This window comes from Phacochoerus africanus, chromosome 8 (genome assembly GCF_016906955.1).
Source record: "Phacochoerus africanus isolate WHEZ1 chromosome 8, ROS_Pafr_v1, whole genome shotgun sequence".
NCBI lineage: Eukaryota > Metazoa > Chordata > Mammalia > Artiodactyla > Suidae > Phacochoerus > Phacochoerus africanus.
This window is the reverse complement of record NC_062551.1, coordinates 162,772,304-162,794,751: the sequence shown is the minus strand read 5'-3', so window position 1 is coordinate 162,794,751 and position 22,448 is coordinate 162,772,304. Positions and strand designations below refer to the sequence as shown.

The 22,448-nt window shown below is 39.6% G+C and overlaps 1 protein-coding gene across 3 annotated transcripts in view; it reads right to left on the bottom strand.

The window, feature by feature from the left end:
* SPATA6 (spermatogenesis associated 6) overlaps positions 1-20,853 on the bottom strand; it is a 122,106-nt gene extending 101,253 nt beyond the window's left edge. Inside the window, exons 1-2 of one of the 3 annotated variants that reach the window (XM_047789152.1) lie at positions 20,604-20,853; positions 194-331 (exon numbers count right to left, since the gene is read on the bottom strand). In XM_047789152.1, coding sequence (XP_047645108.1) covers positions 194-331; positions 20,604-20,654 — 189 coding nt within the window. In that variant the 5' untranslated portion in view covers positions 20,655-20,853. Of the gene's footprint in view, positions 1-193; positions 332-20,603 lie in introns of those variants that run through there. The other 2 variants (XM_047789153.1, XM_047789154.1) reach the window with 2 other exon arrangements.
* Between the last annotated feature and the right edge of the window lie 1,595 nt (positions 20,854-22,448).

The window sequence follows — 22,448 nt, the reverse complement described above, 5'->3', positions numbered from 1 at the left end:
GTGTTACTCAAAATTTGGAACCACTTTGACTTTTTCCTTTTTTTTTTTTTTTTCTTGGCTGTACCCACGGCATGCAGAAGTTGCCAGGCCAGAGTTCGAACAGCAGTGGCAATGCTGGATCTTTAAGCCTCTAGGCCACCAGGAAACTCCTGATTCTTCATTGGGTAACACTGGGCTGGATATGTGAACCCACCTTTTCAAACACCATTCTGGCATTGAAGACCAGTGGGAAGTTGGCTGGGACACATTGTGTCTTTTTGTACTGGCCGAACACACAGATGCTAAGATAGACGTCCTCCTTGTCTTTCAGCACCACTCCTGGGCAAGTTACCTGGAAGATATTAGACAGACAGACATGACTGCTTCATGAATTCCCCGAACGAGCCGACTAAAATAACGTACCAAACATTGCTTAAAAACACTAGTCTGCTAATAAAAATATGCACAAGTAAAAGAAAAAAAAAAGAGAGAGAGAGAGAGATTCTAATGTTTACAGAGTTAAAAGAAATGCCTTTATAACTTCCATCCCTCTGAGAAATCTATGATTTTCCACTTGGTTACTTGTGCCACATTTTGAACACTACGTACTGGCTCCTGGGACAGACACTAACAGTTTTTTAAACAGTCAGCCTTAGGCTCCCACTGTGTGTAGAATGCTGACATAAACTTACTCAGCATCATTTAATCACAAAAGATTAAGACTCAGCAGAAATAAAACACTACGCTAGAGGACACACAAAAAAAAAAATCCAGAAAAGCACAAAGACCTGTTTCAACCTAAATAGCAGCCCACATACATCCTCACGATGGGAAGAAAAAAAAAAAAAAAAATATATATATATATATATATATATATATATATATATATATGACAAACTTTCAAAGCAAGTGAATTGCAAGTTTCAAGCCCAATAAGTATTTTTAATATAAAACTGCACTTAACTATTCTCATGACTGACACAAAGCATAGGTATAAAATGTGGGTTTTTCTAAGAAATACATAGCACAGTCTCTCCAGTTCCGCCGTATTTCATTAGCAGTGATCAATCATACCCTGACTAGGATATGAAAGATTCTCTATCATTTGAATCCAACCTATCACATAGCAAATATGACTCAACACCTCCTAAAAATACAAGCAAAGTATATTTGTTATTGTTTTCTAAACACACACGTTGCTTTCTTGCCTCACATTCTTCCACTATCTTAATACTACTCAGTACTATTCCAGTCTGTCTCTCCTCATCTCCTTCCACCACTTCCCAAGGCTTACATTAGCTGCCACCCCATATATAAAACTTCCCATGACTGGAGTTCCCGTCGTGGCTCAACGGCTAACGAACCTGACTAGTATCCATGAGGATGCAGGTTCAATCCCTAGTCTTGCTCAGTGGGTTAAGGACCTGGTGTTGCCATGAACTGTGGTGCAGGTCGCAGACGTGGCTCAGATCTCGAGTTGCTGTGGCTGTGGTGTAGGCTGGCAGCTACAGCTCCGACTCAACCCCTGCCCTGAGAACCTCCATATGCCACAGGTGAGGCACTAAAAGACAAAAACAAAACAAAACAAAACAAAAAGTAATTTACCAGCTATCACTATTCAATTCAATCTACTTTAAACATTTACTGTGAATTTATTATAGTCAAGTAAATAGGTTTTAGATTCTCATGGCATTTTATAGTTCTCTTAAGGCCCCTAATTATTTTCTCCATGCATTTTAATTAAGTGGGTACATCTCACCTCTTTTATTGATTATAAATTCCCTGAGAATAGAAATTCTAATTTCCTCATCAATGTACCCAAAACACAAACTTGAAGTATTAAGAAGCAGCTTAGAAATTATCTGGTACAGCTTCAGATTATTTATATAGGAAAATGAAAGTAAAGGTGATTTGCCTACTTAAAGTCACCCAATAAATGAGTCAATACAATACATTCAAAGTGCTTGGAACAGTGCCTGACAGTGCATTCGATGAATACCAGCTATAGTTATTATTAGACTAAAAACCACTACCATCTCCCATCTTCATATGGACTACTGCACTGAACGCACACTAAGACTTCGCGTCCCTTCGTACACAGCAGTCAAGATCATTGTCCATGCCAGCTATTCGGACTCCATTCACCGCTTCTTATTCCACTTTCTATTTTTGTCCCAACATATTCACTACTTGTAAAATCAAAGTCTTCAGTAAATTTCATTCTACCCATCAGCTTCATTTTCTGCTCTGATTCATGAAAACCAAACCTGGTAGAGTCCCTCTAAATCCACATTATGCCTACAGACGTGACTGGTCCAAATTGAGAGAGACCGTAAGTGTAAAATACAAGATTCTGAAGATTTTTGAAGACTGTTGAAAAAGATTTTTAAAGACTTTTTACAAAAAAAAAACTGTAAAAAAGCTCATTGACAACTTTTAAATTAATTATATGTTGAAAGGATAATACTTTGAAAATACTGATTTAAAATTACTGTTAAAATTAATTTTATCACTTTTAATTTTTTAATGTAGCTAGTAAAAATTTTAAACTCCATCTTTGGCTCAGTTTTGGCTCAAATTACATTTCTATTATACAGCACAAATCTAATTGTCTTCAGTGGCAATTACTGAGACTCTTTCCAATTTCTAATGTATGTAGGAAGACATAACATTTTTTCTCATCCACAATTCTACAGCTTCTACCATTCTTTAAAGGAATACCATGGAACATTTCAAAAAGGCCACAAGAAAAGGGGGATTAAAGAAAATCCAATCGAACAAATAGAAAATAAATAGCAAAGGAGCTGACTTAAACTAGCATATGGACAATTACATGAATATAAATATCCTAAGTATTGTAATCAAAATATAGAAATTATCAAATTGGATAAAAAAGCAAGACATGATATGCTTGTTTGCAAAAAAAAAAAAACTTTAAAGATTTAAGACACATATAGAAAAAGTACTTTTAGAATAGTGGAGTAAATATCTCAAAAATCAGCCCCTCCACAGAGGATCTGAACAGACATTTTTCCGAAGAAGATATATGTACAGCCAACGAGCACATGAAAAGACTTTCCACATCACTAAGCGTCGGGGGAAATGCAAGTCAAAACCACAGTGAGGTACTACCTCCAACGTGACAAAATTGGCTATTCTCAAAATGACCAGAAACAAGTGTTGGTGGGGATGTAGAAAAAGGGAATCCTCAGGCATTGCTGGCAGGAATATAAATTGGTGCAGCCACTGGGGCAAACAGCATACTGGAAGTCCCCCACAAAACTAACAGAGGATCCAACGATTCCACCTCTAAGTATTTCTCTGAAGAAAATGAAGACACTAATTTGAAAAGATGTATGTAACATGTTCATTGCAGCCCTACGTACAATAGCCAAGGTATGGAAGCGACCCTAACTGTCCAAAAATAGATGAATGGATAAAGAAGGTGTGATACACACTAGAATATAACTTGGCCATAAAAAAAAAAGAAATATTGCCATTTTCAACAACGTGGATGGATGTAAAGGGTACTGCGCCAAGTGAAATACGTCAGATAGAAAAAGACAAAAACATAAAATTTCACTTAATATGTGAAATCTAAAAAACAAATGAACAAACAAAATAGAAACAGACTCACAGATACGAAGAACAAACTGGGAGTTGCAGGAGTGGGTTGCAGGATGCAGACAAAGTGGATAAAGGGCTCTAAGAGGTACAAACCTCTAGCTATTAGGTAAATAAGAAATGGAATTAATATACAACATCGGGAATATATTCAATAATATTGTAATAATTCCGTGTGGTGACAGATAGTAACTAGACTTCTCATTATGAAACATTTTATAATGTATAAATATATGGAATCCCTATGTTGTACACCAGAAACCAATATAACACTGGATGTCAATTATAATTCTATAAAAAAAGTTGTTGTGACAAACGGTGAATAATGAATAAGATTCCTAAATAGGACATTATTGCCATACAAATGCTTAATTTATTGTGTGGGGGAACTGCATTATAATTTATGTAGCAGAATGTTCCTAGGAGTTTTATACTGAAATATTTAGTGTCTGAATGTAAATAACTTACTTTCAAATAATTCATCAAGGAGTTCCCTTCATGGCTCAGTGGAAACAAACCGGACCAGCAACTATGAGGTTGCGGGTTCGATCCCTGGCTTCGCTCAGTGGGTTAAGGATCTGGCATTGCCGTGAGCTGTGATGTAGATCACAGACATGGCTCGGATCCCACATTGGTGTGGCTCTGGTGTAGGCCAGCAGCTACAGCTCCAATTCGACCCCTTGCCTGGGAACCTCTATATGCCGTGAGTGCAACCCTAAAAAGCAAAAACAAAACAACAACAACAAATAATTCATCAATACATTTGTATGTTTATATCTATACTTATAGAGATAAATCAGATGTGAAACAAGCAAAAAAATCAGCCCATCTGTAAAGGCAATGAGAATATTACCAAAGCTGTCAAAATCAACTTTTTAGAGCTCTGGAAATTAACCAGAAGTTTGCAACAATCTAAAGAGCACTTTTTCAAGAAAAAAAGCTGAATTTTGGTAAAAACAATGATATTGTGTTTAATATACTTTATTCCCCAAATCCTCCACTCAGGTCTGCTAGAGCCTTGAAAACCAAAACACTTATAATCATGGTAGCCATGAAAACTAGTAGCCTCACAGCCACAGTAGGAAATCAGGTTTAGAGCTACCCAAAAGCCCCATCCCCAGGGAACTGTCATTATCTGACCTGTCTGACAATACCCTAGAAACCCCCTTTCGCAGGGCTTCTCTTTATTTGTCTTGAATCCCTGCTTAGTCACAACAAACATCCTTCACCTGAAAGTGTTTGTCAAAAACAATAAGCAGCTCTTGTTTAACAACACGGATGCATGAGGCAGTGATCACAATTACAGCAAACAATGAGTGAACAAAATACTTAAAAGGCAAAGCTGGAGAATCTGAATCATGTGTGTGTGTGTGTGTGTGTGTGTGTGTGTGTGTGTGTGTGTGTGTGTTGGGGGGGGGAGCGATCTTTGACAAGTTATGATATATTCTTGGCAATTTAGAAGGTCATGCACTCACACAAGGCTATGCACATGCCCAGAAAGAAACCCTGATGTCTCACCTCTGGCTGATCTTGAAGCTTAGAAAATGCTGGAAATGGGGAGTTCCCACTGTGGCTCAGCAGGTTGCGAACCCGACTAGTATACATGAGGACAGGGGTTCAATCCCTGGCCTCAATCAGGGGTTAAGGATCCGGCATTGTCATGAGCTGCAGTGTAGACCACAGACACAGCTCAGATAGTGTTGCTGTGACTGTGGTGTAGGCTGGCAGCTGCAGCTCTGGTTCAACCCCTAGCCTGGGAACTTCCATGTGCCATGGGTGCAAGCCTCAAAAAAAAAAAAAAAAAAAAAAATGCTGGCAGTAAAGACTAAGACAGATTATAAACTCCCTGCAGGGCATGGAAAGCCTTTCCCAACATGCAACAGAGATACTTGGCAAAGGCAGGGGGACTCACTGGTTCAAGGCATTTAAGGAAATACAAGTCTAGTCATTAGAGGGCCATGAAGCTAACTGAGCAGAGACTTCAGTGGCCACACACAACAAAGACAGACTTTACAGAATACAGACCTCAGCTCAAGAAAGTAACTAAACCAATGAAAAGCAGCAACAACAACAGAAAACAAAACAAAACAAACACACACACACAAAACCAGTAAACCCTGGGAAATGGGGGGGGTATGATTTACACAGTTCCACATTATGTTATTTAAAATGTCCAGTTTTCAACAAAAATTATGACATGTAAAGAAACTAGAGCATGACCTAAACACAGGAGAGAAGGCGGTCAATAGAACTGTCCCTGAAGAAGTCCAGAAGTTGGGATTACTATGCAAAGTCTTTCAATTATCTATTTTATGCACATGAAAAAACAGAACACCAGTAAGGGAACTACATAGGTAAATCTAAGGCAGAATAAATATCTTTTTCCTCTCGTTTATCCATTCTTATTTAAAATAAAATTGCATAAGGCAGCAACAATTATTAAACTGTATTGATAATTTCATATATATATATATAAATAATCACCTGAAAAAATAAAGATATCATCTGTATAATAAAATTATAAAGAGGAGAGAAAACAGAAACAAATAAAAGCAAAAGTTTTATGTATTATTCAAATTAAATTGGTAGGAATCCGTACTAGATTGTTCTAAATTAGGATGTTAATTGTGTACCCCAGAACAACTTATAACTCAATTGTAAATTAACTAAACTTCCACAGAAAATTTTAAAATTAAAAATTAAAATTAAAAAGAAAGAAAATAACTCAAAAAATATGGTAATAGAAACAAGGGAATTGAAATGGTATACTAGATAATAGTTAACAGAAGAAGTCACTAATACAGAAACAGAGAAACAAAAACACATTGAGGGAGAAAAGACAGAAAAAAACAGCAAAATGAGAGAGGTAAACCCTACCTTATCTGTGATTACACTAAAGGTAAATTGACTAAACACGCCAATCAAAAGGTAGAGTTTGGCAGAATATATTTAAAACAATAATCCAACTATGTGTTGTCTGTAAGAGACACACTTTACATTCAAAGACACAAATGAGTTGATAGTAAAAGAATGAGAAAAATGAACTATGCAAGCAATAGACAAAGGAGAGGTGCAATGGTTATACTAACATCAGACAAACTAAAAATTAAAACAAAAATTGATACCAGAAACAAAGATATTTTATAATGACAACAATTAAAAACATAGGTAAGAAGTATATTTCACAAAGACCATAACAATATAAAACATGCACTTAACAGAGTCCCAAAAATACATGATACAAAAACAAACAGGCATCTCTCACAAGAAGATTAATAAATGGCTAAAAAGCACACAAAAACATGCTCAGCAAAATTAGTCACTAGGGAAATACAAACCAAAGTCACAACGAGGGACTCTACACTCACTAGGATTGCTACCGATAAAATGATGGACAAAACAGGTGCTGGAAAGGATGCCCAAAAAACCCTGGAAAACAAGAATCCTCATACTGCGCCAATGGAAACATAAAATAGCCACTGAGGTAAAGAGTTTGGTAGTTCCTAAAAAAAATTAAACAGTTACCATGAATTCAGCAACTTGCTAGGTATACACCCAACAGGACTGAAAACCTATGTCCACACAAAAATACGTACAAAAGTGTAACAGCATCATTTGTAATAGCCAAAAAGTGGACACAACCCAAATATACATTAACTGATGAATAAGCAAAATGTAATATACCCAAACAATGGAGTATTATTTAGTCATAAAAAGGAACAAAATAATGATATGTACTGATACCTAATATAACATGGAGGTATTTTAAAAACATTATGCTAACTGAAAGAAGCCAGACACAAAAGGCTGCATGTTATATAATTCCACATATAGAAATGCCCAGAAGAGGCAAATCCGTAGACCTAGAAATTAGATTAGTGGTAGCCAGGAGCTAGGGGTAGAGGAGAATGGGAGATGATCCTGATAGGTATGGGATTTCTTTATGGGGTAATGAAAATGTTATGGAATTAGTGATGGTTGTTAAGCAGATTTATGAGTATAAGAGAATTTACTGAAGAGCACACGTTAAAAGGGTGGATTTTATGGTATGTGAATTATATTTCAATTTTTTTAAAAAAAATTAATGATTCAGAATAAAGTAAAATTACTGAACAATATATACCATGCATTCACTAATCATAAGCTGAGGTGGCTATCTTAATATGATATAAAGTTGACTTCAGAAAAAGAAAGATTACCAAGGTTAAAGCAGAAAAGTTAAAATTGATTAAAAATATGATTTATCAAATGATATATAAAATTAAATTGTATGCAATAATACAATGCCAGAGTAATGAAGCAAAAATTGATATAACTGAGTTTCGACACTTCCCTCTCAGTAACTGATAAAATAAGCAGTCAAAAATCGCCAAGGGTATAGAAGATGTGGACATCAACTTTCAAGTAATTTACCAAACTGCATTTACATATACTCCATCCAACAACAGAAGGATACACATTTTTTCCCAAATGTGAAATACATGAATACATTCATCAAGACATATGCTATCCTGAGCCATAAAACAAGTCTCAAAAAACATTAAAGGATATAAGGTCAACAAGGCAAAACATTTTTCTATATATTAGCAACAACATTTTAAAAAATTTAATACCACTTATAATAACATTAAAAGCTTAGGCATGTGCTACTTAGGTATAAATTTAACAAAATATGTGTAATGTATGTATTGTGAAAACTACAAACATCACTGAAAGAACCTGAAAACCTAAGTAGATGGTAAAATATACCAGGTTAATGCACTGAAAGAGTCAATATTGTTAAGATAGCAATTCTCCCAAAATTGGTCCATGATTTCAGGACAATCCCAAGTGCTAAGAAAACCAACAGAATTGACAACCAGGAGATAAATCCACTTCAAATGAAAATTAAAGTAATTTACACAATCCAAAAATAATTATAAAATAAGTATTTCATGTAATAAGAGGAGAAAGTTTCATAAAACATAAAAACTGTGAGATTAAAACAGGGAAAAATGTAAATATTCGGCATATGCTTAAAAAGACACACCAAAAGAGAAATTGTGGAATGAAATGAAATTAAATATCTCAATAAAAGAGATTTAAGAATTTAACTTAATAAGTAAATAAGAGTAATGAAGACTTCTCCCAGAACAAAAAGATATAAAAATAAAAATTATGCCCAAAAATCACTTAAGAAAGGAGAATAGATAAAAGTTCCAATATATGTCGAGTACTACTGTCAGAAGAGAGAACCGCAGAAAAACAACATTCAAAGATATAAAAGTGAAGAATCTCCCAGAACTGCAGAGACCCATAAATTCTCAGGTGTTACAGTACATACCCAGTGCAAAACAGAACAAAGAGAAATGAATTCGTAGTTCTATGCATCACAGTGTACTAGAATACACCAAGGATAAAGTGAAAATATATTACCATAGTGAAAATTTTAATATATCCATTAGAATCTGGCAGAGGTTGCACACAGACAAAAAATTTAATACAGAATTGAAGATACTTCAGAGAAAATAAATTTGATGTGATAGTGGCAGGTAGAGCCCTACATCCACCAAATAAAGCTACATATTATTTTCAAGTAAATACAGAATATTCACAATAATTAGATAATTACTCAAACATATATTATATATAATAACTGGATAATAATACATAGGAAATCGCAAAAGAAATAATATCATCAGACTTCATTCAAGACCCCCAATGCAATTAAATTAAAATACCACAATAAAAGATGGACTGTCTATATATGCATTGTGTGTATGTATGGGGGGCAGATATGAGGGTCTATATACACATGTAAATCCCATACATCTTAAAATTAAAACTCACAAGCTAAAGTAAAAGGTACAAAATAAATTTTATAAAAAGTATAAAATATTTAGAAACAAACAGTATTATCAATCCCCTTAGGATGCCAGTTAAGCAGCACTTGCAAGTAAATCCAGTACCTTAAAGACAAATACTGGGAGAAATACTGAGAAAACTACTGGGAGTTCCTGGAGATACAGTGGTTAGGACTGGGTGCTTTCACCATTACAGGTTCAATCCCTGGTCTGGGAACTGAGATCCCACATCAAGCTCAGCACCCCTCCCCCCCAAAAAAGAGAGAGACAGACAAACAGAGACAGAGGGAGAGAGAAAGACAGAGAGGGAGAGAGAGAAGTACTGAGAAACAGAGAGAGTAACACAAACTTCAGAGTAGTGACAGGCCAAAGGAAGGAAGCAGGGATTCTGTTAGAAGGACAGGAGTCTCCCCTTCACCTAAATGTTTTTTTACTTCTTAAGCTGATGGGTGGGAATCCAAGTGTATTCATTGCTCTTTATAACTTCTTCTACGTCTGAAATATTTCAAACTGTTTTAATAATTTAACCTAAATGTCCATGGACAGATGAATGAATTAAGAAGATGTGGTATATATACACAATGGAATACTACTCAGCCTCAAGAAAGAACAAAATAATGCCATTTGCAACAATATGAATGGAACCTGAGACTCTCATACTAAGTGAAGTAAATCAGAAAGAGAAAGGCAAATACCGTATGATATCACTTATACCTGGAATCTAATATACGGGCACAAATGAATCTTTCCACAGAAAAGAAACTTTGGAGAACAGACTTGCGGTTGCTGAAGTGGAGGGGAAGGGAGTGGGATGGACTGGGAGTTTGGGGTTAATAGATGCAAACTATTGCATTTGAAGTAGATAAGCAATGAGATCCTGCTGTATAGCACAGGGACTATATCTAGTGACTTGTGATGGAGCAGGATGGAGGATAATGTGAGAAAAAGAACGTATGTATATATGTATGACTGCATCGCTTTGCTGTATAGTAGAAATTGACAGAACACTGTAAATCAATTATAATGGAAAAAATGAAAAGCATTTAAAAAACTAAGGAAGGATTGACCTAGTAAGCTAAAATCTCATCTATGAACACAAATAGATCTTTAAAAAATTGCAAATCATAACAAGAAAAAAAGGGGGGGAGGAATTCCCATGGTGGTTCAGCAGGGAAGAACCCCGCTAGCAAGCATGAGGATGCAAGTTCGATCCATGGACTCACTCAGTGGGTTAAGGATCTGGCATGGCCATGAGCTGTGGTGTAAGTTACAGACTCTGCTTAGATCCCGCATTGCTGGGGCTGTGGAATAGGCCGGCAGCTGCAGCTCCGATTCAGCACCTAGCCTGGGAACCTCCATGTGCCACACATGCGGCCCCCAAAGACAAAAAACGACAACGAAAAAGATTGTGAACAAAATCCATCAAAAATATAGTAAAAATAATATATCCTGGCTAGAAAGATGCTATCATAGGAATGGGAAGGGTGCAACATCACAGAATGCGTCCTTTCTATACAACATGGAGCAATGTTATAATCTCATTAAACTGAGGAAAAGCATTCAATACAATTCAAAATTCGGGATATTTTTAAAATTAGGTATAGAAGGGAACCTTCTTATTAAATGAAAATCCTATAGCCAACATTATATTGGGTTGAAACAGATAAGATTGTCATCATTTTTTTAAAAGTCAAAAAATGGCCCACTGTCAGCAATTTCATAGGATTCAGTCTAATTCTGATGAAACTTCAGCAGCATAACTTAAAAAGACAATTATATGTACTACTGTTCTACTTAACATTATACTGGGGATTCTAGTCAAGGACATATAGGCAAGAAAGAGGAAGGAAAAGAAAGATTATACAGGAGAAGTCAAAACTGACTTTATTTGTGAATGTGATTTTCCACACAGAAAATCCATATAACTAATACGAGATTTCAGAAACGTCGCTGAATTGGAGTTCCCGTTGTGGTGCAACAGAAACTAATCTGACTAGGAACCATGAGGTTACGGGTTTGATCCCTGGCCTTGCTCAGTGGGTTAAGGATCTGGTGTTGCCATGAGCTGTGGTGTAGGCTGCAGACGTGGCTCGGATCCTGCGTGGCTGCAGGGAGGCCAGCAGCTGTAGCTCCGATTCGACCCCTAGCCTAGGACCCTAAAATGAAAGAAAGAAAGAAAGAAAGAAAGAAAGAAAGAAAGAAAGAAAGAAAGAAAGAAAGAAAGAAAGAAAGAAAGAAAGAAAGAAAGACGTTGTTGAATAAAAAATATCGAACAAAAACATGTGCAGGAATGTTCACCGGAGCACAATGTATAATATCTTAAAACTGTAAAAATTGAAAATGTTATTAATAATAGAATAGATTCAGAGGAACTGAATAGTTTTCCAAGGAAGACACACAAATGGCCAACAGGTGCCTGAACAGGTGCTCAACATCACTAATCACCTAATCCTCAGGAGATGCAAATCAAACCACAATTAGACATCACCTCACACCTGTCAGAACGACGTCCATGATGAAAAAGACAAGAGATAACAAGTGTGGGTGAGGATCTGAAGAAAAGGGAACCCCCCACACTGCGGGTGAGAATGCAAACTGCATACAGCCGCTATGAAAAGAGTATGGACACTGCTCAAGAAAATCTGAAATAGAATGACCACTTGATCCGGCAGTCGAATTTCTGGATATATTTCCAAAGAAAATGAAATCAGGATCTCATAGAGATATGTGTACTCCCGGGTTCACAGCATTACTCCAAACAGTCAGAATGCGGAAACAATCTAAGTGTCTGTCAATGGAGAGCGGATGACTGGACAAAGGACATGTCACACATACAGCAACAGTATTGAGCCACGAGAAGAAAAGGAAATCCTGCCATTTGTGGCAGCGTGATGGGCTTCGAGGGTACGAGGTTAAGTGAAACAAGTCAGAGGAAAACAAATACTAAAATATATCACTTACATTTATAGATTTGAGGACCCTACAAAAGACAAATTCAGAGAAACAGAGAGTAGAGTGGTGGTTATCAAGGGGTGGAGAGGTGGGGGAAATGGGGAGATATCGGTCAAAGGGTATCCACTTCCACTTCTAAGATTACCAAGTTTGGTAATCGATTGTACAGCATGCTGATGATAACGAATAATACCTATTATATGTAGACCTGAATGTTGCTAAGAGAGTAAACTTTAACTGTTCTCACCACAAAAAAAGAAGTAGTAAACTATGTAATCACTCTGTAATTTACAAACATGTCAAATTGACATATGGTGCAGTCTAAGCTTATACAGGGCTCTGTGGCAATTCCATCTCAATAAAGCTGGGCAGCGGCGGGGGACAACAGAAAGGACAAAGAATTAGTGCCTCACACGACATGGAGGAGTTCTCACAAAGAAGTTATTCAATAAAAAGTTCACACCGTGGGCTGTTCCCTGGAGGCCTAGCAGTTAAGTAACTGACATTGTCACTGCTCTGGCTCAGGTCACTGCTATGGCTCAGGTTTGATCCCTGGCCTGGAGAACTTCTACATCTGGCAGCTGAGGCCCCCCCCCCCCCAAAAAAAAGTCCACTTTGTGGAAGGAGAAAGGAAGCAGAGGGAGGAAGTGGGAGAAAGACAGAGACGGAGACAGGAAGAAAGAAAGAAAGAGGAAGGAAGGAAAGGAGAGAATTCAAAAGCTCAAATACGTTGCGATAGGCAGAGGTCAAGACAGTGCTGACCTCGGTGTAGTGATGGGAAGGGGGCAAGTGGAGTGGCTGGAAGGGATAGGTCACAGCAAAGCAACCTGGGGTGCTGACAGTGCTCGAATTATCCATCTGGGTGGTGATTACACGCCTTGGCTTTGCGCACTTTCTGAATATATGCTACAGTTCTGTGAAAAGTTAACTGAAAGACTTAGTAGCATTCTTTATTTACCAGCAACAGCAACAACAAAAATAGAAAATGAAAAAAAAAAAGCATCACTAAAGAGAGCAAACACAAAGTGAGAAAAAAAATAAGCTTCTATTGGAAGATCTTTGAAAAGCACATTACCTGTGTCGATGAGAAAAATGTTGGTTGTTACATCAGTACACAAAGGATGCTGCAGCCATGAAGCCACCACGTTACAGCCACCCCAACAGTGAGCCCAGGGGGAACTCAGGGTAGAAAAGAGAAGCAGTTGCTGCAGCCACTCCCGGTGGTGTACCCTGAGGAGACTCAGCATGAGGAAGCACAGGACAATCCCCTGGATGGCAGAGGTGCATATCAAAGGAATGATATGCACTCAAAGAGCCCAGACTCTTCCCTCTCCCTATACAAAGAAAAGCACTGAATGCCTTAACTTGAGACCTTAACTTGAGGCCTTAACTTGAGACCTTTAATTAACAGTAATCGTTTGACCTTCTGCCCACTTGGTCTTTGTTGCAAACTCTCCAAAAATCCTGGCTCCTCCCTGACCTCTTTGGAGCAATTCCTCAGAGGTATCTGAGAGGTAGTGTCCCTAGCTTAAACCCTCAGTTTCGTCAGCCAAGGAAAACATAATTCTCAACTTTTAGGGTGAGCATTTTTTTCGGGTAACACCTATAACGAGCAGAGGTTGTTGTCCAAAATATATTCAACAAGGGACGGAAAACAAAACACCCCCTCATATGTTCCTAAGGGGCAAAGGAAGTGAACGGACTATTCAGACCAGGACTGGAGATTGGAATTATGCAGCCACGATCTGAGAAAGGTTAGAGGCACCAAAAGCTTAGAAGAACAAGGACGGCTTGTCCCCTGGAGCCTTCTGAGGGAGTGCTGCCCTGCCGGTTACCTTGGCTTTGAACTTCTGGCCTCCAGAAATGCGGAGAATAAATTTCTGTCCTTCTAAGACACCGATTTTGAGGTTGTTTGTATGGCAGTCCTAAGAAACTAATACAAGTCTCTAGTCAGTGGTTTCCCTTCTATCCATTCCCTAGAGCTTTGGGTCTCTATAAGATCTAAAACTCTCCTTTTACAACTAGTAGTTTGCAATTTATCTATACACATAACTAAAAAATTAAACCAGTGCTATAACTGAAAAAATACAGAAATAATTTATAATAAGTTATATATTTCTACATGTAAACACACAGGCAAGCTTAAGCTAGAAGATGCAGTATTTGCACCCATTCACAGAATCAACACGAACTGGGCAGTTTCAAAAGCTGAATGATAGGTGTCGCATGTTGGCAACTCAAACACAAGCAGAGCTGCCACTGATGCTGTGATTGCCTGAAAAAGTAAACTCTTAGCAGAGTTCCAAGCAAAACAAAGTACATGCTTTCCTCGATTTACATGGTAATTGCATTCCTGGAAAAATTCACTGTATTTAAGACTTCTTAACAACAACAACAACAACAAAAACGTTCTGTTTATACATAAAGTTGGGTTCTTAATCTCTAAAAATTATAAACAGGCTTCATCTACATATTCAATGGCACATTCAAGTCACGCAGATCACGAGACAATTAACACCCATAGAACCCCCCAACTGCGATGGCAAACAAAGATAACACAACAAATTTCCAGAATGCTCCCTAGATACAGTACTTGCCCTTGAGAACAACTCACTCATGGACACAGAAGGCATGTACAAATATTCTGACAGCAACATTGATTATATTATTTTTTTAAAAAAGAAAACTGATATTTATTTCTTTGTTTATTTTTAGGGCCGCATTCTTGGCATATGGAAGTTCCCAGGCCAGGGGTCGAATCAGAGCTAAAGCTGCTGGCCTACACCACAGCCACAGCAACGTGGCATCTGAGCTGCATCTGCAACCTATACCACAGTTCACAGCAATACCAGATCCTTAACCCACTGAGCGAGACCAGGAAATGAACCCGCATCTTCTAAGATACTAGTTGGGTTCCTTTCTACTGTGCCACAAAGGGAACTCCCAAACTGATATTTAAAAGTCCATCAATAGGGGAATAAGAATTAAATCACTGTCGTTTAAATATACAGCATACTCTAGCTCTTAAGGAAATGAAGTAGGTCTGCAAGAAATAACAGGTACATATTTTTCCAAAACAGTGCAGAAGGATGTCCACAGTACACCACCACGTGTGTAAAGTTTTAACACAGAACAAGAGTATACGTAGTACGCAGGCATACACAAATACGCAGAAAATGCACAAAAACGTGAATGAAAAGAACAGACTCCAATTTCAGATCCTGATGACCTTACCTCGAGGAAGGGAGGGTGGAAATCGGGGTCAGGAAGAGGTGCAAAGGGGCCTTAACTAGATGCGCAACCTTTGATTTCTTGAAAACAAAAATCTAAAGGAAACATGTCTAAGGAGCATTTATTAATTCAGGGTGAGGGGAAAGATCACAGTATTAGTGGTTTTCTTTCTGTAAGTTTGAAATAGTATATAAAGTTTCTAAGAGTCTGGATTCCAGGTACAGGTACCACTAACTGCAGCATAACTGAGTAAAGAAACCAGATAAGGATCACATTTATTCAGAGGAGTAGTGACTGAAAAATCTAGGTCTCTTTGGCCCAAGGCTATCAATAAAGTCTATGAAGTAATGAGGGGAGGTGAATACAGAGAAGAAAAACTTGGCACGATGTAATATAAACTAACCCCAAACTGACACTATTCTAGGAAGGTAAATTAGCCAATTTTATTGCCCAGCATTGGGCTTTACTCTTGAACCTCTAATTTCTTCCTCCTATATTCCTAAACAATCTCACGAAAGCTCACTACTAAGAAGGAGGAGGTAGAGAGAAAGAGCTGCAAATATATTTTTTATATCAGAGATAAGACATTTCAAGTATTAAAAGTGTAAGTGATAGGAAATATATATATACATTTTTTTTGCTGCTCTTTAAAAATAAGTTACTTGGCATATTACATCATTCTCCAAAGATTCCTTGAGAGAAGTCACACTTTCTTCCCAGCAATACATTTTCTCTCAAGTCATGGCTCTCTGTTGAGCAACACAAAATACTGTGTTATACACCAAAACCTTTCATGTTTACTATGCGTTTGCTCTTGTATTACCACAGTACCAAACATGTCTTTGTACCACAAATATACACAAATGCAAGACTGAAAGTTAACAAATAAACATGGTGAAGGGAGAAGCGAATGAAATGCCACATGTTCAACAGGCAGGTGGAAACAAAACAGCTAATTTCCAGTTTAGAAGAACAAATTCAATGGCATCACAATGGGAAAAAATTCCGACAATCACACAACCTGGACTATTCTTTACCTGAACCTGGTCTCCAAAAGGTAATGTCCATAAAAACACTTCTACAAGAATGAAGGCTCATAGCAGCTTTATCCCTGACAACCACAACCTGGTAACGGCCCAAATAATCCACAGTAAAGAGAATGGATACGCATGCTGGGGTGTGCAACAGACCATGGCGATGCTACGCCACGACTTGAAGGAACAAACTGCCGATGCCCACGGCGACACGGATGAGTCGCAGACAAAACATTACACGCTACACGGCTCCTTTGATAGGAAGTTCAAGTAAACGGACAGACTACTCTTCAGAGACGGAAATCAGAATAGGAGTTCCTTCTGTGTGAGCTTTGAAAGGAGGGCAATGGAATTTACTGGGGTGATGGAAGTGTTCTAAATTTAGATCCGAAAAATAGTTGCATGAGTGTATGAGTTTATCCACATCCACGCCGTGGGAAATAAGAAGCAGAACTGCTCTCTATTAAATGGACTACAACATCCTAATGATCAGACGGGACAGGTAATCTTTGGTTGGATCCCAGTTTGGAAAAGTTAACTATACAAGCCATTTTTGTGACAACTAGGAAAACTTGAAAATGGACTTGATACTAAGAAATTATCAGTGATTACCTTAGGTTGGATAACAGTACTGTGGTTATGAGAACAAATGTCCTTATGTTTAGAAGATGCTTGCTGAGGTGTTTAGGAGACTCATAGTAACACATTATTTCCTAACTTTTAGCAAAAAAAAAATTATACAGACACATATGCATGAATATATCAAATTAATTACATAGGTCATGGGATGCAATTATTTATTGTACTATTCTTCCAGCTACCTTGTTATGTTTGAAAAATGTCGATTAAAAGTTGAAGGAAAAAGATGTCAAGTTTTTTAGATCTAGAGTGATCATCAGAATATATTAACGAAAAAAATCAAAGTGCATACTAGTTTATATGCTACCTTCTGTGAAGGAAAGAAAAAAATATATATGGGGAGGGGAAGTATACTGTGTGTGTGTGTGTGTGTATTTGATTACACTGCAAAAGAAAATACTGGAGAATAAATCAGACACCAACAAAAATGATTACCTATAGCAGATGAAAATAAATGAAAAATAGGTTGGAACAGGGTTGGAAGTGAGACTTCTTAGAGTCTATCATTTTATATAGCTTTTTCTTTTTTTTTTTTTTTCTTTGTCTTTTTAGGGCCACTCCCGCAGCATATGAAAGTTCCCAGGCTAGGGGTTGAATCAGAGATGCAGCTGCTGGCCTACACCACAGCCACAGCAACACTGGATCCGAGCCACATCTGCAACCTACACTGATGATCATGGCAATGCTAGATCCTTAATTCACTGAGTGAGGCCAGGGATCGAACTTGAGTCCTCATGGATACTGGCTGGATTCCTTATGGCTGAGCCACAACAGGAACTCCCTAGCTTTGACTTTCATACCCTATAAATGTGAAGAATTAAATTGAAAAGAAAAAATGAAATTGAAAAATGTTGAAAACGTCTATGCTAATAAAATTCCTCTGTTCAATCAAAACCAAATTTAAAAAGTTTGTTTAATCTGCACTGTTCTTTTTTTTTTTTTTTTTGTCTTTTTAGGGCCGCATCCTCGGCATATGGAGGTTCCCAGGCTAGGGGTCTAATGGGAGCTACAGCTGCCGGCCTACACCACAGCCACAGCAACATGGGATCCAAGCTGCATCTGCGACCTACACCATAGCTCATGGCAACATCAGATCCTTAACCCACTGATCAAGGCCAGGGATCGAACCTGCAGCCTCATGGTTCCTAAGTCGGATTGGTTTCCGATGCGACACAACGGAAACTCCTGTATTGTTCTTGAGTCTTTTTTGCTCCTTCTGAACACTGGAGCCTTTTAACAGGGTTTTTGCTGGTCAGAAAACATCATCTTGTTGAAAATCTGCTGCTACAGAGTCGTGCAAACATAGAAAAATAATCAGCCATGCTATGCCTTAATATTCTCATCTGTAAAAAGAAATTAAAACCAATGATAGCTTCGATTTCTTAGAATTGTGAAGTTCTGTGACTCAAATGTTTGTTGAAAAAAAAACCAGGAAGGTTTCCACCTGCATAATTTCTGAAGCGCCATGATACAGTCATGCACTTAGACTGAGAGAAAGGGTAGTGAAAGAACTTTTCTTTCTCCCCGTCTTTCAGGCAGTCATCAGTTTCCACAAAGTACTTCCTCTCAGCAAGGCTGGATCTGCCAAGAAGAGAAGCCAGCCTGTCAGGCAGCGGCTCTCACCAGGCTGCTAAATGCCATTGGTCAGCAGAGGAGGAAGCAGCAGCCAGTAGCACAGGCTCGGGAACTCCGGAGTCTTACTAACCGCATGGAGCCTGAATTAGGAGGCTTTGTGTATTCTTGTGTTTAATGAATCCTACTTTACAAAAAGGCTGCCAAACGTTGGCAGCTGTGAGATGAAAAAGAAAACAAAAAAGATCGGAAGCCAGAATGACAGTTTCGGACATAGTAGCGAGTAAAATCTCTGCAGCCTTAATGCTAAAGCAAGAGGGCAAGAAACTTTCTTCTCCACTCCAGCCTCACACTCTGCCCCACCCAGCGTTCCTGCAAGACCTAGCCCTAGGCAAAGACCTAAAGGGGTCCTGTGCTGCAGGGGTGTCACTATAACGTCGGGGAGACCACAGGAAAGCAGCGGATGCTTGAAGGAGGGGGCAGGAGTGGAGGAAGGAACTGGAGAGGGCTATCGGATACAGCACTCAGAGGAGCGGCCTTGGCAATTTAGGTACACACACACACCACACACAGTTTTATTGGGAGATGAAAGGGTTGAGAAATAAATAACTGAGAGAAGTAGAAAGAGGGAAAAATTGACCGAGAGAGAAATCTTGTTACCAAATGCCTTGCAGTGGAGGGTGGGAGGGGGGTATCCTCTACAAGAGAGAGGCTGGAGCTTTCATTTGAAGAGAATGAGAGGGTTCTGGAGAGAATGAGGGGGAAGGACTTCAAAATCCCTTGGAAGAGTCTGCTGAGATTATTCAGAGGGATGCGTTTGCTCATAGCACGGAGAGGAGGGCCAAGGCCCTTCTATTGAGGAAAGACATGGGGGTTCCCTGCTTTAGCTGGATTTCCAGAGCAGGGCAGGGGAGCAGGATGCTCTTAGCATGTGCGCAGAGTGACCAGGACTGCCCGCAGGTCCCCTCCAGCAAGTTTAGAGAATGATTAGTTTGCCTCTAAAAGTTGGTGCCTTTCCTGTAGTGAAGGGAAGGAGGAGGGATCCCTCTGAACGTGGGGAGAGTTTGGGGACTGGAGGGGACCTGACCCGGCTTCCGAAAGGTTTGCCCTGGTGGGGGAGGTGGCAACGTGCCCTGTGCAGTGATGGCACATTTCAGTGGTGGAGTGTGGGGATTCTACTTTGACGACTTAGAGAAGAATCCCCCTCACTGATCAGAAGCTTGGAAATTTGTCTGAAAAAATCCTCCAGCAGTGATTTGGAAAGAAATCTACACACACACACACACACACACACACACACACTCCCGAAAACTGGGCAGGAGCCTGGCCAGTAATCCTCTCTCACTAAAACAGGAGCAGAGAAGAGAGATTTTAAAAAAAAAAAACCCGACCCACCCCAATTCACTGGAAAGTTTAGAGCAGAGAGAGAACTTTCTAAAGTGGTATGAAAAGAACTTGAAGGAACCCGAACTGGAAGTTGGGAGGAAGCTAGGGGCTGGGGTAGGGGATCTGACCTCGATATAGCTGGAGTGGGAGGGCGTTTGTGATTTTGAGGTTGGGTAAGACCGAGGTGATACGGGGTCCAGGGTCCCTAGGAAGGGATGATTCGGAGGGAGAAGGTTTCGAGGTGATCCGGGGTTCTCGGAAGTGAATGGAGGCAGCGTCCAAAGTAAATTCCGGGGGCTCAAGACACCCAGGCAGAGACGTAGGGGGCGCGACCGGTACTCACAGAGCGGATCTCCAGCGCCAGGGCGCATTGCAGCGCCTTCACCTTCGGCATCCGCGCGAGGTGGGGCGGCGGGGAGGGACCCCGGCCGCGGGCCCGAGGGAGGTGAGGAGACGCGGGGCGGGGCGGGGACGGGGAGGAGACGAGGTGGCGGCGGCGGTGGCAGCTGTGGCCCCCAGGCCGGGGCCCGCGGTCCAGCCTGGGTCCCGCCGGAGCAGCAGCTGTGCGCGAGGCGCGGACTCGTTGTCATGGCAGCCGGGAGGGGAGGGGCCGGAAGAGAAGCCGGGAGGGGACGCGCCTGAGCAGCCGCAGCAGGGGGTGGGGCTCGGCGAACGCTGGGGGAGGCGGGGCTTCCGAAGGGGCGGGGCGGGCAGTTTGTGACGTCAAACTATGGGCCCAAAGCCACAAGAAGAGAATATCCCTACAATAAATAGATCAGTGGGCAGGTGGTGAGTTGGAGTCAGGAGCACGGAGTTCCAAGGTGGCGGTGGCAGCTTTGCTAGGGGCCTCCTTCTGCTAGTTTCTCTAGCTGTAAAGAATCATAATGATTTATTCGTTCTCATATTTGAATCTGATACAGTTTTCAAAGCCAGCCTGAGAAAACTGAGGCCTGGAAAACAGACTTGCCCAATTTAAAGGCAGAAGAAAGACTGGACCTCAGGAACTCTCGAGTAAAACTCCGGTTGCCTCCCTGAGAAGAGAGGCTTCAGTCAAATCACCTTCCTCTTTCTAGTGTCTTGTTCTATGATTCTCTGTTAGTGCGACCCCCCCCCCAAGGTTTCCTGTTTAATTCACCTGTGTATGCACTTCAGTACACATTGTTTAAATTGAACTGTCAGCGAAGGGTCTGGGCCATAGACCATCAAAGATTAAAAGAATCGAAGAGCTTTTCATCGTTTTAAAAATCATTTTTGGAGTTCCCATTGTGGCTCAGCAGGTTAAGAACCGGACTAGTATCCATGAGGACGCAGGTTCCACCCCTGGCCTGGTTCACTGGGTCAGGAATCTGGTGGTGCCTTGAGCTCTGGTGTAGGTCCAGAGGAGGCTCAGATCTGGCTTTGCTGTGGCTGTGGTGTGGGCTGGCAGCTGCAGCTCTGATTTGAACCCGAGCTTGGGAACTTCCATATGCAGTAGGTGCAGCCCTAAAAAAGCAATATCATCATCATCATCATCATCATTTTTATTGAAAAATATGTTATACATACAGACATTTATAAAACATGTTGATCTTCAGCTATAACAAAGCAAATGCCTGTGCAACTAACACCCAGGTTAAGAAATAGAGCACAACCAACACCTTAAAATGTCCCAAACGGTGTGTTACCTTCCTTGCCCTGAAAGTAACCACTACCCTGATTTCTGTTATAATAGAATCCCTTGCTTTTCTAAATCCTTTTGTTATTCATGAATGAGAATGTTGTTAAGATATTGTTTAACTTTTCCTCCTTATTGATGTTATATAAATGTAATTAATACTATACATACTCTTCTGTGATTTGCTTCTCTCCTTCTTATGTTGCAGGATTCTCCCAATGTTGCTGCTGTGTAATAAGATGGTTTTTCCATTGTTGGACAGTGGACTATGCCCAACATAATATATGAACATGCATTGATTTATTTATGCTTTCTACTATTTTTGGTCATTTGTGCTGTTTCCATTTTTAGCTGTTATTAATAATATTATGTACATTCTAGTACATGTCTATTGGTGCACGAATGCTAGAATAGCAGTGGATTGAGTGGGTATTGAGTTTTGTACATGTGGGACTTTAACAGGTAATGCCGTACCATTTTCCAAAGTAATTGTACCAATTAATGTTCCTGCTGAGAGTGTATAAGAGCTTTTAT